The 16,193-nt window shown below is 33.4% G+C and overlaps 2 protein-coding genes across 2 annotated transcripts; both read left to right on the top strand.

Annotated features, from left to right (window-relative positions):
* Positions 1-211: 211 nt before the first annotated feature.
* Positions 212-691, top strand: GCK72_012648 (uncharacterized protein; the record flags this gene model as incomplete). Its single annotated transcript, XM_053729280.1, has 2 exons — positions 212-438; positions 634-691. 2 exons carry the CDS (start codon positions 212-214, stop codon positions 689-691), a joined length of 285 nt encoding a protein of 94 aa, XP_053584052.1.
* A 2,830-nt stretch (positions 692-3,521) lies between these two features.
* Positions 3,522-9,687, top strand: GCK72_012647 (uncharacterized protein; the record flags this gene model as incomplete). Its single annotated transcript, XM_053729279.1, has 5 exons — positions 3,522-3,673; positions 6,964-7,068; positions 7,112-7,625; positions 9,354-9,560; positions 9,610-9,687. The coding sequence occupies 5 exons, from the start codon at positions 3,522-3,524 to the stop codon at positions 9,685-9,687; spliced, it is 1,056 nt and encodes a 351-aa protein (XP_053584051.1).
* Between the last annotated feature and the right edge of the window lie 6,506 nt (positions 9,688-16,193).

The following is a 16,193-nucleotide window of genomic DNA, read 5'->3' as shown; positions in this document are numbered from 1 at the left end:
TTTTTCACACGATTCTTAGTCAATTTCACACTTTTTGGAAACCGTCAAAAACATTTTCCAGTTTCGTACTTAACATAAATTAGATAATGACTCTGAAAAAATAGAGTGTTGAGGATAAAATTTATATAAAGTTTATAAACTGCATTTAGTCGTCAATGTGCCGTGGAACCACTAACAACTTCTCCCTGTTTCATGTTCCACATTGATAGCAATGAACTCTCTCCAGCTCATTCAACATACAAGTCTACTTTTCCAGATCCCCTGGCAATGTTCCACGTTTTACATGCAAAACCACGTGCTCCCGGGTAAATCATCAGAAGAAGCGGCCGGTGGTTTGATGGCTCCAAGTAGTAGTAGAAGACCAAGTTCAGCTCATGGACAAGGAGAAGAAGAAGGGTTGAGAATGAGAACGAGTAGCAGTGGAGAGCAGACGAGGAAGTGAGTTTTCATACATATGCGGATTCATTGGACAGTTACATCATTATCAACATGAAACGTGTGTCTCGAAATATATCTAATTTTCGAAATGGAATATTTTGAAAGTATGTATATAATCAAAATGATCTGTTTCACAGGTCTAATAATTTGATAGTATTCACTGAACTTCAATCATTTTATTGGCAATTCTTTCAGCCGCCGTCACCGTCTCTCGAATGAAATGCGTTCAATGACACTGGACGATTCTCGATGAATCCTCCGTTCACTAACTGTACATTTCCGCCTTCCTTATTCTTAAAATGGTCTCATGTCTCCTCTTGTAACAATTTGTGTTTCTTATTTTCTGCGTACATATTACCAGTGCCTTCTCCATCTTCTTCATTCTTTTCTCTCTTTATAATGTGCTCTATGGGAATTTTGATAATGGGATTTGATTGCTTTTTGAAATGTTGATTTGTTTTGGATTTGGTTTGGGTCTCTGTATGCTTTTTTGGGATAATCATGAAGGAAAATCGCTATGGAAATGATTATATGGATGAATAAAGATTTATAGACAGATTATTTGAAACTGTTATTAAACATTTTACGATTTCACAGAACTTATTTTTTTACCAATCTTGAAACATATCGTTCTCAAGATCGGTGTTACACGAGTTTTTTTTGAAGAACTGCTCAGGCGATTTTCAATAAACGTTAGGCAATTCTTGTGCAAAAAATTGTGAGAATTGTCAGATGACTTCATGGATAAGAAACCAGTCACCAATTCATAAAATAAGCATACTTTACAGAAGTTATGAATCGAGAAGTTTACAGGAAACTGGACATTGATGAATCTTGGTTTTTAGAGTTTTTTTAAACAGAGAATACATACATATTCAAGTTATTTCTGGTTTTTACCAGATACACATTGCAGAAATTCTACAAATTCTACAAATTCAAGAAACATTGATTTCAAAAAAATTAAATTACAGTTTCAGTATGATGATTTCAATAGAACTGACGAAATGCGTTTTAGTGCTAGAGGGATTTCGAATTTGGCACGTGATAGATATAAAAATGATTTTCAGAAAATAATTTCAGAATATAGCACGTTTGGTCAATCTGTAGTGCAAAAATCGTTTCTATACCATTAAAAAAAACTATCGATGTATTATTAGCAGTTCATATCCTACACACATACATCTAACCGACTTGAAAATTTTTCACTATGAGTTTAGGAAAACCTACCGTTTTTCCTTTCTAATGTTCATAAATCTTGTGTACTTTTTCCAATCAACAGTTTTTTTCTTTTTTTTCCCTATTTAACCGATACATCACATCCTCCTCCTATGATGTTACTTTGCGGAAGAAATTTCTCTTCTCTGCGAATTATACTGGAGAGAGATTTCTCGCTCCCCCTTCTCTTCCTGCAAATGATTCATTTCACTGCTATCAGCACATACTCACGCATATCCATGATGTCCTAATCTTTTCTTTTTTCTCTGCAGCTCTTTACATTCTCTGTCCACATTCCTTTTCTGGCACCCCCTTCCATTGTAACCTCCTTGTGTATTGCATTCTCTGGGTGCTTTTGGTTACTTCTCGCTCTGCCAAAATATTTATCTTGATGGGAAGTTGTTTTATTAATTTTTAATTTTGTTTAGGCACTAATCTCACTATCAGAACATTGAATTAGTTTATGAAATAGTGTTTTGAAACAGCATAAATATTTATTCGGCCAATTGTTTGGTTATTTCGTTAATTAGTTTGATAACGTAATTAGCATTTGAAATTAATTATACCTTTACATCTGAGCTACGCGAAATTCCGTCTTCCTTCTTAAGTTTTAGAAAAAAAAACTACTTCGGCACAGCTCTGCTTCACAATTGAGGAGACAAAATTTATCAATAGCAACTAATTCACTCATTCATGAAAGTTCATTGAAACATTTTTCTCTGTTTTCTCCTCGCATTTTATCTCGTCACCTACATTCGTTTGTTAGTATTATTTCGTAATATTCATCTTGACATTAACTTGTGGTTTCTAACACCTGGAATTCTTATCAGGCAATCAATAGAACGCCGCAGATAAGCAACAGACTTCAGATTAATATTCAAAATGTATCTAGACGAAACATATAAATTACTGAGGACTTCTTAACCTCATACACATTAACTACAACCAGCAGCGGTAACAATTCATCAGGGACGCAAATTATTTGAAAAATTTTATTAAATATCATAACATAAATCATACATGAAAGTTAATTGAAACATTTTTCTCCGTTAAAAATAAATTTCGTAAATTTTAACCACACCCCCGCTTTTTATTTCAGACCTAGGCGCTTAACTCTTGTACATTGTACATTTTCGTCCCCCTTTCAATATTATGAGTCAAAATTGCAAGTCTATGAATCATTCCTTCCATTTATTCTGATTGAATTCACCGCTTCACGATACTTGTGATTGTATTCGTGAAATAAAAAAAATGTTTCCTTGTGTTCTCTAAACACAACAAAAACTTCTTTCACCATTGCCAGCGGCCTTCCCCGCGGGACAGAGCACACGCACACAAAACTGACCTTCTCCGTTCTAACCACCCCCTCTTCTCAGTCGTCTCTTTGCTACACTTCTCTTCCCCCCATACTTGTCACGGGCCGGGCCGGGCCCGCTAAAAAAATCTTCCGGCCCGGCCCGGGCCGGCCCGTCAAAATATTGAAAAAAAAGCTTGCTGCGGGCCGGCCCGGGCCCTGAAATTTTCAGAGGGCCCGGCCCGGCCCGGCCCGGGCCGGCCCGCGGGCCGGCCCGTGATTTGACAAGTATGCTTCCCCCCAATACACATTTCCCGTTCAACACCCCCCGAAGCATTCTCCCAATGCATTCTACCCCCCCCACTGCCGACACATTTTGTCTTTTCTAACCCCTCTCGTTGTCTGAACTCTCCACATTCCCTGAGCTCTCTCCCTGCCTCCCACTACACTCTAGACGCTCACATTTTATTTATCTACTTTTTCCCCTAACCTTACTTCTTTTTTAACCGGATTTTTAACCAATAATTTTACTGGCATTTAGATAAACCTTTTTTCAGACTTTTTGCAGAAAAGAATGTCCGACAGCGATCATCTATTCGATGGGTTCGTTGGCTACGTCGCAGAAGTTTCCATCAACTCGGAATCGCCGATTACAAAGTATTCGTTGTCGAGAAGTTTCAAAGATCTCTGTAAATTGAATATCAACGACAGATTCTTTTGTAATAAGTGAGTTTTTATGATATTTGAAACTAAAATTAAAATTAAAATTAAACAAACAGTTAAATTTTTTGACTGGATTTTTTTCAAAAACTCGAAACCGATTATTTTATGAATAGTGATTTAGTACTGATGTCGCATCATCGCTTCACCAAAATTAATCAAAACAAAATTAGTGTAATTTTCCATGAATAGTTTTGAAAATTAGTTGTTTCTAAACAAGATATTTCGAAACCGACATATTTTGATAGCAAAGATGAAAAATGGTTTAAAAAAATCCAAATTTCTTGGTTTCAAAACCAGTTATTTGTCTACGATATGACTCGTTTCGCAGTTCATTAGATTAATTGAACCTCGTAACGAGAAGCCGATTCATTCAGAGCAAGAGATATAAAAAAAATAATACTGGAAATTTTCCGATAAGAAATTTATGAAAACCTTGAAACCGAAATTATTTTCAGATTCGACCAAAAAGTTGTCGAGCGTTTGCTCAATTCAAAGAAAATAGTGTTTTTGAAAATACTTTTAACACGAAGTGTAATCCAAATCGGTATTGTGTTCAGTGCCGAATTCCCCCCAAAATATACTAATGAGTACAGTGTCCGACAAAACCATAGGTTCACTTTTCAAGTTGAGTTTTCTCGCGATTTGAGAAGTTGCAAGAAAATTGTCCATGGACAAAAAAAGACTCCTTAAATACTCAAAATGTAAACAAGATTACATTTGAATACCTATCATCCTACTCAAAATATGATGCAAAATGTTGAAAATGGCCACTTGCAAACCCGACAAAACTATAGGTTCACCCCAAAAAATCAAAAATTGAAAAAATAATTTTTTCCAATGAGTGAAGGAAAATGTGCTTTTATCAAATGCGGAATCTTCGTCGATAATTAAGCTCGTTAAATACATTTCTAAAATATTTTCAGTTAAAAAATTTTGAGAAAAATGAGAAATTCTGGAAATTCTCAAACCTCTTCGTTTTCCATTTGTCTCGTTCATATAAGTTTTATTTAGCATCTCATTTTTATTCTTACAAATTGTGATATCTATGCGGTAAAGTTTAGTATAGTTTTTTTTGAATATTTGACACTTTTTGAACAACTTTGGTTCAGAAGAGTCAAAAATTTTTTGAAATTAGGCACGCACTTACTCTGAAATTTCTTGATATTTTTCATTTTATCAAATTTTTTCTGCTTGTAATACACAGAATTGGTCTTATTGTTCACTTTTTAAAAATTTTTCCTAGAGTAGCTTTACTTTAAATTAGCAAAAAACAGGCACCATGAATTTTCAACTGTATCGTATGGAGGAAAATTTATAGCACTTTTGAAAATTGTCGCGGCGGTAATCTAATTCTAAAAACCTAACGAACACATAATGATTAATATTTTGTATCCTGGAATATTACCATCATTGCTCATTGAACACATTTTGAATGAGCTGGTGATTTTGCGTCTATTTTTCTGATCTAAAAACTATTTTTGCTACTTTTTTGCTTATTTAAAGTAAAGCTACTCTAGGAAAAATGTTAAAAAAATGAACAATAAGACCAATTCTGTGTATACAAGCAGAAAAAATTTGATAAAATGAAAAATATCAAGAAATTTCCGAGTAAGTGCGTGCCCAATTTCAAAAAATTTTTGACTCTTCTGAACCAAAGTTGTTCAAAAAGTGTCAAATATTCAAAAAAAACTATACTAAACTTTACCGCATAGATATCACAATTTGTAAGAATAAAAATGAGATGCTAGATAAAACTTATATGGACGAGACAAATGAAAAACGAAGAGGTTTGAGAATTTCCAGAAATTCTCATTTTTCTCAAAATTTTTTAACTGAAAATATTTTAGAAATGTATTTAACGAGCTTAATTATCGACGAAGATTCCGCATTTGATAAAAGCACATTTTCCTTCACTCATTGGAAAAAATTATTTTTTCAATTTTTGATTTTTTGGGGTGAACCTATAGTTTTGTCGGGTTTGCAAGTGGCCATTTTCAACATTTTGCATCATATTTGAGTAGGATGATAGGTATTCAAATGTAATCTTGTTTACATTTTAGAATATTTAAGGAGTCTTTTTTTGTCCATGGACAATTTTCTTGCAACTTCTCAAATCGCGAGAAAACTCAACTTGAAAAGTGAACCTATGGTTTTGTCGGACACTGTATTTAGAAAAATTTTTGTAAATCAATCAGGACAAATTTCGGAACCAAAGTCGAAATACACAATTATTTGGAATAAAAAACACAACTTTTTGAAAAATTATCAGAAATTAAAAAATGAGCAATGCGATTGCGACAGTCTCGTGAACTCTTTTAAACTACATATTTTTGATCAATTGCCGTCTCAAAGAGCAATTTTTCAGAAAAATTTAATTCCGAAATTTCTGGTTCCAAAAGTGTGGTTTCTAAGTTTTCGGTTTCGTAATATCCAAAAAAAAGTTGTGCTATGAGCGCGGCTGTTCAAACTGTAACCTGAAACGGGAATACCAATTCATTTGTGGCGGCGTTATTACATTTTGAAACCGATACATTTCGATAGCACATGCAAAAATAGTATTTCTGAGTTTTAGGTGAAATTAAACGGAAGACAGTCTTATTTTCATTTTTTTTTGCGAGTGGTTTCGATTTATTTTACCTAACAACCAGAGAAACAAACATTTATTTTTTATTTATAAAATTACTCAACATTTTCCTATAAGAAATTTATTAAACAATTGAAACATACATTTTTTTTAGATTCGACCAAAAAGTTTTCGAACGTATCATGAAATAAGAAAAAAAGTGTTTCTGGGAATACTTTTTTCACAAAGTGTGAACCAAATCAGTATTGTGTTTGGAAGCCAAATTCCACCCAAAAATTTACTAATGAGTATTTTGAATTTAAAAAAAATTTAATATCGAGGCATTCGAAACCAATTTTCTTCGTAATACACAATAATCTGAAATAGAAAACAAAAAAATATTGAAAAATATTCAGAAAGCACAGAAGTCTGATTTCAGCTCTTGTTTTTTTTTAAAATATTTTCGATCATGTAGCCGTCTCAAAACGCATTACGTATCAATTGTTTAAAAAATTCGAGGTTTCAAACCTAGACGTTTTGAAACGGATACAGTTTGATAGCAGACCTAAAATGAGTATTGAAAGTTCGATTTTTCGGTGTTTTATGAGTTTTAGGTGAATCTAAACAAAAAGACGGTCTTTTCTTCAATTTCTGATTTCACAAAAAAAGAATTACTCAAAATTTTTCTATCAGATATTTATCAAAAAATTGAAACATACATATTTTTCAGATTCGACCAAAAAGTTGTCGATCGAATCCTCAAATCAAAGTACGACATCGAACTGAAAGCGAGAATATTCTTTGTCACAAGCACCCCAGTCAGATTATTGAGTAAGTTATATGGAATACTAATTTTTTGACTAAATTTGGGTTTCTAGGCCACCAAGAATTGCCGTTCCCCAGCCACAAATGCCGCCACCACAGTGTATGACTCCTTGGATGAGAGGCCCCGCCTATCAGTTTGTGGTACCTGGAAGCCAAATGTATTATGTGTCACAACCTGGACGTGTCAATCCAGAAAGTTCTACGCCGGAAGAAGACGAGGGGAGGTCAAAGAGACAGATTACTGAAAATAATGAGCCAGGACCATCAACGAGTAATATCAGAGATCCTCCTGAGATGGAGCCGTCACCAAAGAAAATGAGGAAATCAGTGGAGCCCATTTTTGAGGAGAAAAAAGTGGAGGATCTCATCATAATAGAGCCTCCAATTGTGAATCAACCAATAATTTCACGGAATCACGGATCGTCATTCATGGATACCAGTTCTTTAATCAATCACTACTCAAAGTTCCTCCGGGAAATTTATTTCTTCCACGGAGAAGTTTCTGGAAGTTTCAATCGGGAGATAAAGGAGTTGTATACGGCGGTGGAGAATCAGAATCATGGAATGGTAAGATGTTTTAACAGCCGCTTGTATAATGTAATGCCCAGACTTTCTCATGTTAAGTTGAAATGGGAGAACGGTAAATTTTGAAAGTTGGCCATGAAGTTACAGTATGACTAATGGGTTCAGTTTTTTCAGTTTACCTGGTTTTTGCAGAAACAGTCCCTAGAAAGTCTGACAAATCTGAGTTTTTGGTGAGAGAAAATAACTTATCTATCCCTTATTGTAAGAAATTGAATAGCAAACATCCTGAGAGAAGTTCCATTATGACAATGACAAATAATGACAACTTTTATTACATTTGCATACAAAACATTGTTGTAACAGTCGAAAAAATGTTAAGAGTCATGGAATCTTGTCACATTTGGAACTAGTACATGTCACAAAGATAAACCTGTTAAATTAGTACATGCACCCTAAAAACCTCTAGGTTTGATACTAACATCCTACAAAAATTGTTATTCATGACGCTCACTAAATCTATTGGACTTTTTCGAAAACTTACTGTTCCAAGATTTCTATATTCCTGTGCCAACTAATCGAAAAATGCTCCCACCGCTCCTCCAACCCAACCCCTGTATATACAGTAGCGGTCATAGGTGAGTATACCTCCACTCTTTCATGTGTAGCTCAGCTGAAACAAGTCCGTTTTGCATAAACTTTTTTTTCAAAAATAGCTGACACATTCAGCAATGAGAAAATAAGTTTTTTGAAAAAGTTAACACTTTTAGTTTTGTCGATAATCAATTTTTCCTGACCGTGATTTGAAAATTCAAAAAAAAACTTTTTATTTTTCTCTTGAAGTTATTGAGTTTTTGATGTCAAAATGATGGAACATGTTCAAATAAACAAAAAACTATGTTGAATTGGTTTCTGAAACCCTAAGCATCGTGCTAGAGCTCCAGAAGTCAAAAGTGGCGTCCTTGGGAAAACCTTCATACCTCACCAAAAATTTATTCAAATTAGCCGAAACATGTACCAAAAGACGTGTTTTGAGTTTTTCTACAAACCAACATTAAAAAATAAACATTAAAAAAAAAAATAATTTTTCAATTTTTTTTCATTCAAAAATTTTTTAATTCCAATTTTTCTCTGATTTTCGATATTTTCTGGCTATAAAACGGGCATACCTTTTAAAATGTGCATTTATCACGCATAATAAAACACATGTTTGTTTTTTTGTTCGTTTTATAGCCAGAAAATATCGGAAATCCAGGAAAAAATTGGAATGAAGAATTTTGAGTGAAAAAAATTTAAAAAAATTTTTTTTTCTAAAATGTTTATTTTTTAATGTTGGTTTGTAGAAAAACTCAAAACACGTCTTTTGGTACATGTTTCGGCTAATTTGGATAATTTTTTGATGAGTTATGAAGGTTTTCCCGAGGACACTACTTTTGACTTCTGGAGCTCTACCACGATGCTCAGGAACTAAGAAACTAATTCAACATAATTTTTTGTTTATTTGAACATGTTCCATCATTTTGACATCAAAAACTCAATAACTTCAAGAGAAAAATAAAAAGTTTTTTTTTGAATTTTCAAATCACGGTCAGGAAAAATTGATTATCGACAAAATTAAAAGTGTTAACTTTTTCAAAAAACTTATTTTCTCATTGCTGAATGTGTCAGCTATCTTTGAAAAAAAAGTTTATCCAAAATGGACTAGTTTCAGCTGAGATACACATGAAAGAGTGGAGGTATACTCACCTATGACCGCTACTGTATTATTTTCAGAACATTACCCCATCAAAAATCAAATCTCATCTGGAAGTGTGCCTTGATGAGATTTGCACCGATAAAACCACCGAATCAGATGACAAAGTAAACCTCAATACAATGCTAAATGATTTAAACCAGATGGCCAGACACCTCGGAGATGATCTTTCGATGAAAATCGTCCCGTTGGTTTCCATGTATTTGGAAGAAGCAAAGGAGTCGGATGTGAGTGGTTATTGAATTAATGACTGAAAATTAATGAATCAATTTTCAGACTGTGTCGAGAAAAGGGGCAAAAGAGGCTATCGAGAACATGATCAATAGATTAAAGAAGTGTGCAAAATCGTCTTGAATTCAATTTCTGCTGTCACGTCTTGTCTTAATTTTCTGTTTCCGATTCCTTTCAAAGCTTTACTATACTTGTTTTTTCTGCTTTGACTTGCTTAGTTGATTTATAGTGGTGTATAACATTTCGTTTTTGATAACAATTAATAAAAATAATTTTCACGAGCTAAAAATCAAACGATTAATTTCCAGACTTTGAAAAACCTCTGAAACTGTGAACACAAAATGAGAATTAATATCACACCGACACACGATTCAGCTGAAAATATTGTTGATTCAAACCGACGGCAACCATTAAATTATGTATTATTTTCAATTTCAATGAATTGATAGCTTTTTTGAATCGTACATTGTCATCTTATTGTGAATTTAGACTATTTCACGTTGAAATTTGCTGCGATTAATAATAGCTGAATTTGAACCAAAACATTATGTCTTCTGTGAATCGGTTAATTATTCAAAGAACTTTTTCGGAATTTATGAGAATTCGTTCCACCATACTTTTCTATGATATGAGATACTAACAACTTAAGATTCTTCACTGAATTTGGTAGTTAGCAAATTTTTTCCGGATAGAATCTCTTGTTTTGAGATTTATTCGAGTCTGAAAGATTCCAGGCCTAGACAAATCGTAACTGTCCAACAAACAGTATTGGAAGACATATTTCAGCAGCTCATTCTCAACTTATTCCCATAAGCGTAAACTTTCAGGTAGCAGACAACGATGGTAATGATAATAACTGGAGGGAATGGAAGGTTTTAGGGTTTGAGTGTAGTTTGGGGTTAAGATTGATTAATCAGTTTTCAATTTAAAACTTTTTATGAACTTATGGTCTTGTCAGCAGTTTGTTCAAAATATGAGTTGGAACTATAGCTTGTGTGGAACAGAATAATTGAGACTAATTTCTCTTTTCCCACCACCCGATCATGATTTACATTGTGGCTTCCTTGCGTCTCAGAAAATGAAACAAAATAACAAATACAACAGTGTCTATTGCATAGTGTAGAGATAGTAGTCGACTAGCAGCAACATATAAACTTATTTTCTATTGGTGAAGCATTGATTTTTTGTATTCATATCATGCAAGAAATTGTTTATCCGCGTTGAGCAGGTAATTTTTTAGTGTTTCATTTATTTTTTAATTTTGGAGCATTAATCGCTTCTGTGCTCAGTAGGGATTGATGGGCGCCTTCATTATCACGTATTTATTAAGAAAACTACAATCATCGAATTTCTACATAGTTTTAGTAACGGAAAATTATTAAAAGAAGGAAAGTTTATCAATTTTTGGGAATATCGGAAGAATAGGAAGCTTTGTTACAAGAAATTCAATTTTTACAGTTTCATGTTGTTCTCTCAGTTCTATATTTTTTCTATTAGTTTTTTTTTCTGGTGAGAAAATTTATTCCGCTTCTGTAAGCGTTTTCGTTGTGCAAACACTTTCAAAAAAAGTGTTCAAAACAGTGTAATTTTGCAAAACTCACTTATTTATGCTATCAATTTCAAAAAGCAAGAAAAAATGTTAAACTGATCATTGCTTCCAATCAATTTCTTATCAGCTCCCCTCCTTACGAAACCAAAACGTTTTCTATCCATCTCTGCGTCTCTTGCTTTTCAGTACTATCTATTTCTGTCTGATAGTTTATGTAATCAGAAGACAGAATACTATTCCTTTTTATTGATCATTGGTCATATGTTAGCAGAAAAGAAAGCGAATTTAATTTCCGTTCAAGTTAACTCTTTGTTTGTGATTCTTGTTTCAATGATCATTGCGATCAAATAGTTTCTAGTTTTATTTCGGGACAAAATTGAAAAAAAAACATTAGTTTTTCTCTACTATTCTTCTAGATAGTGTACTTTTACATAACTTGATATTATATTATGTAGTTCAATCTATGAAGTCTAAGTAGAAAAGTTTTTTTCGTAGATAAATAGTGAGCCATTGAAGCGGTAAAAAATTTGGACGATCAGAGCCAAAAAAACTTCTGTTTCTCGAAGCTGTCGTTTTAATAAACTATATAGGATGTCAATTCTCGTTTACTAATATTTTGAAACGGTGATACATCTAATGATAATCGGCTCGAATCAGAACTCTGCTCGAATAAAAATCGCCCTGATCAGCACAAATCAGAATTACCAAATTGAGGTACATTGGCTTCAAAATGACTATTCGTCAGTTTTGTCATCTTATTCGGGCTGTTTTCAATAGGTTTACTATAATTTTCAAACGCTTGGTTTTGAAACGTTTCGGAGCTACCGGGCATGGTTAACTTTTTTTTGAAATCATCGAAACATCACTTGCTAATAAGAAATCAATATTTTCAATTTCTTAACCAAAATGTAAGCAACTCTCCAAACTTGTAGATTACTCAGAACAGTTATTTTTTCACAAAAAAATGGGTCACAGTTTCAACAACTGAGTGAATACTAATGGTTTTGTAAATATTCGCTCAATCGGTTTTTAAGACCGGTCATGTTACGAATAGTAATTTTTAGTTCTAGAATTCTAGATTTCCTTGAAAATTCGTTCCTCCTGTTTCTGATTTGTTATCAATTGTTCTGCTCCTTTTCCTTCCCCCACTCCAAAATTCATTTTTCGTACGTGACCTTGTTACAACGGTAGTTTTTCAAATGTGTTACATTTCATCTTTGATAGTTCTTTTGGTTCTTTCATTTTATCATTTCTCTTTTTCTCCTGAAGAGAAGGAAAGGGATAGACTGATAAGAATAGTGATTTGGTGACGTCGTTCATGTCGGTTTTTGGAAGTTCAACCAGGTGGTATATAAATGTGGAGAAAATGTGTTGATGAGGAGGATAATGAGTTCTGTTTTTTTGTTGTTTTTATTGTTTTACCAGCCTGGCTGCTGCGCCTTCGGCGCTTCATCCGGCTGGCCTCTCCTCATTAATTTGTTCACATTCTCAGAAATGTCTCCGCGTGGCCGAGTGGTCCAAGGCGGCGGTCTCTGCGCAATGAGCGCAAGTTTGATTTTGGGCCCGGCCGCCTTTCTTTCTCATTTCTCAAAATTTGCGGACATTGGGACAGATGGACAGACTCCTCATGCGTTTTATATATAAGAATGATGATACTGTATTGTTGTTCAAATTTACAAGAATTAATACAAACCTTTGTCGTAAAGCTTTTATATGGAACACTTGAAACGGTGTAATTTTTAATTGATTGTTTTTTGTTCATTATTCGAGTGTTTGCTACAATTCTGATGAAACAATTGTGTAACAGTAAAAAAAAACGGTTTGAATAGCTCAACTTTTTGTCTATATGTACAGCAACTTAATTATTCAGAAATTGTGTAAGTCTCTAATTAGATAATTGCACACATCCGTAGTTCAGAATTATCATATTTATAAGCGAGGTATCTCTAGGTACAGATCGTACAAAAAAGTGGTACAAAAAAGAACATCGAGGTTCAATTAACAGCCCCTACCAAAATTGAGATCACTAGGCTATCTGTGACCCTTCTTTTCCAAATATTGTGAAACAGTACTGGGTAGACAGATTTTAAAATATAACCAGATTTTCTGTTTCCACAGCAACTTATGCATATAATTTTAGGTATTGGTTCATTTTTCATCACCAAACACTTCTGGGTTTTACCAATTTCTGATTTTAAATGTTAAGTGCCTAGGTTTCCTCGTTTCTACTAAATTTCAAATTTATATTCTTCCATTTACCGTAAAAACTGTAATATAGGCGCATGCGCCTCTATTTTTCAACTCCCTTCCGAAAGTGCGCCTCTATTACAGGGGCGCCTCTAATAGAGGGTGCGCCTCTATTTTTCAACCTGGCTATTTATTTTTCAATTTGGCTATTTTTCGAGCTCTCCATCATCAATTTTCAACTAAACCAAGATTTTCACTGACAAAATTATACGAAAACCCCATAATTTGCAGTATTGTGAACGAAAAAATTGGGTTTTTCTTTGTTTTTTTGACAAACATTGAAAAATAATGATTGAAAACCAGAAAAAATATTTCAAACATATTGAGGGGGCGCCTCTATTAGAGGGTGCGCCACTATTATTCAAAGCGCCTTTCAGGGTGCGCCTCTATTAGAGGGGCGCCTCTAATAAAGGAGCGCTTCTATTACAGTTTTTACGGTATCTTCCCTTTCGTTTTTTATTCTTTCTGTTCACTTAAAAGCTAAATTTGCATTTTTTAGCAAAATTAAGTCAGCGTGATAACAGTAATTTCAGTGTGTTACTTGAACCTTAAAACTCGATAGTTCTCTGCTTCTCCATTCAGAAATTACAATATATGTGTATTCATTAGTTTCTATTTTTTTCTATTTCACGACCATGTGTTTTGCTCTCTCTAACTTCGACTTTAGTAAATTTTCTCCATTGGACTCTCTGTTCGTAAATGTGTTATCACTTTATTTACAACTTTCTTCTCCCCACTTTTCCCATGAAAAATGAATCATAAGTGTACCTGATATGAGTTCGAATTGACGCACTTACTATTATTATCACTATCAATTCAACCATTATCACTCCCGGAATTAGATCATTTCACAATACTTGTCACTTTTGTTCTGATTTTTTTTTTCATTTGGTTGAATTTTTGGGCTCCTGGTGTTTCTTTCTTCGTTTTTCTCTGTTTCTTTGCTTTTTTTTTCGAAAACTTTTTTATATATAGTTGTGCAACTCAAATATCTATGCTTTCAATTCTATAGCTATCTACCATTTCTCCATAACCGTAAACATTTACATTAATAATTCTAGAATAACACCTTAGAAGCATTATGTGTAAAAGTTATGTGCACCCCCAATAAAGAGGGCCAAATTTAAATTTTCCAAACATTTTCATTTCTATTTCTGACTTCAAAACTACATTCTTCCCAACACTATTCACTATCTTTTCGTCTGTCAACTTGACTCGTTTTTCCTGTTTTTGTTTCCTCGTTGAGTGTGGTTAAGATAAGAAATAGAGACAAAAGAGAGAAAAAGAACGAACATTGTGATCTATTTATTGAGATGGTGTAAAGATTGCTGACCAGGAACAGATGTTGCTATGGAGAAGTGAGTAGTTGGGTTTTCTGTTTCGGTTGTTTGGTTTTTAAAGCTGTTTTCCATTTGGAATGTTCATTTAACAAGTTAAATTAAGTTTTTTTTCACATTTTAAAAGTTTAGTGAAACGGCCTCAATGCAATTTTAAATTAGTGCTTAATATGTAATATAATAGTTAGTTTAGGAATGGAAGACAACAACGATATTTATCATTTGAGCCGATCCATGCCGGCATGTGACTCGTTTCAAAATAAACATTACGGATCAAAAATACACCAAAAATAGATCTCGACGAGTTCAATGTCTCTGATATAATGCAGTGTTCCGTAGATCGTATTATTACATTCCCTGAAATAATGAATTCGATGGATTCTATGAATTTTATGAATTCTATTAATAATGATTTCTGAGCCGGCTCGGTGTATGTCAGACACATAGATCTTGTCGAGATCTACATTTTGGTATATTTTAGGACAAGTAATTTTCATTTTGCGACTCACTTTTTTTAAATGAAAAGCTACATACTACGCCGGTCCGTATTATACCAGATATGTACATAGAATTCGTCCAGATCTGCGTTTTGGTATATTTTTGGACAAGGCAGTCGTTAATAAAATTTTATAGCTTTCATCACATTTTGAAAATTCAATGAAACTGTTTCAATATGATTTGAAATCGGCACTACACAGATTTCAGGCTAATCACTAAATAGAAAATGTATTTAGCTTATGGATGTAAAAGCAATTATCTCAAATCTGTATTTCTACAATCTATGTATTTGTCAATAAGTCGTGATGAACTCTGTTTCACAGCTCTCTTTACTAATCTCTTTCGTTCAGTTGACATTAAGACGGTCGCTGTCTGCATTTACTCGTAACATTACAAGAAATTCGTACCCATGAATACCTAACTGTTTCAAATACTACTGATTACTTTTGTAATTCAATTGAAATGAGTTAGTACTTGGCTTATTCCGACATGCTAATCTACATAAAAATTGCCCTCCAATGATACAACTCTGAAAATATATATTTTTAAATGTATACTTTTTTAAACCACGTGTTCTTCCGGTTTCAGATTTTAGACTTACAAGAAATCTGCCGTTTAAATATAATAGATGTATTGATAATTGTCGTTTTTTACATTTTTCCATTTTAAGCGATTACTGATCTCTAATTCTTTCTTGATGACTCTATTAACCCAGAAAAACAAAGATACTTTGATCTTATCTCTTTTTTGCAAGGACGTGACTTTCAAAAATTGTGATAAGAGAAGGATGAAAATGTTATCAGTTATCAAAGAATAGATGAAAAGAAGAAGAGAGATTAAGTTATGTATTTCCCCAGACACTTTATCATTTCATTTCGTTGAAATGGAATGAATAGGTTTTAGAGAAAAGATAACTAGTCGAAAGAGATGATTTACTGGTAAATCAGTTTTATTCGGCTTCACGTTTGGGATTTTGAAATAGTTAGGAAAGGAGAAGT

The sequence above is a fragment of the Caenorhabditis remanei genome, chromosome IV (genome assembly GCF_010183535.1).
Source record: "Caenorhabditis remanei strain PX506 chromosome IV, whole genome shotgun sequence".
In the NCBI taxonomy this organism is placed as follows: Eukaryota; Metazoa; Nematoda; class Chromadorea; order Rhabditida; family Rhabditidae; genus Caenorhabditis; species Caenorhabditis remanei.
The sequence above is the reverse complement of the archived record's forward strand: the minus strand, read 5'-3'. Positions and strand labels throughout refer to the sequence as shown.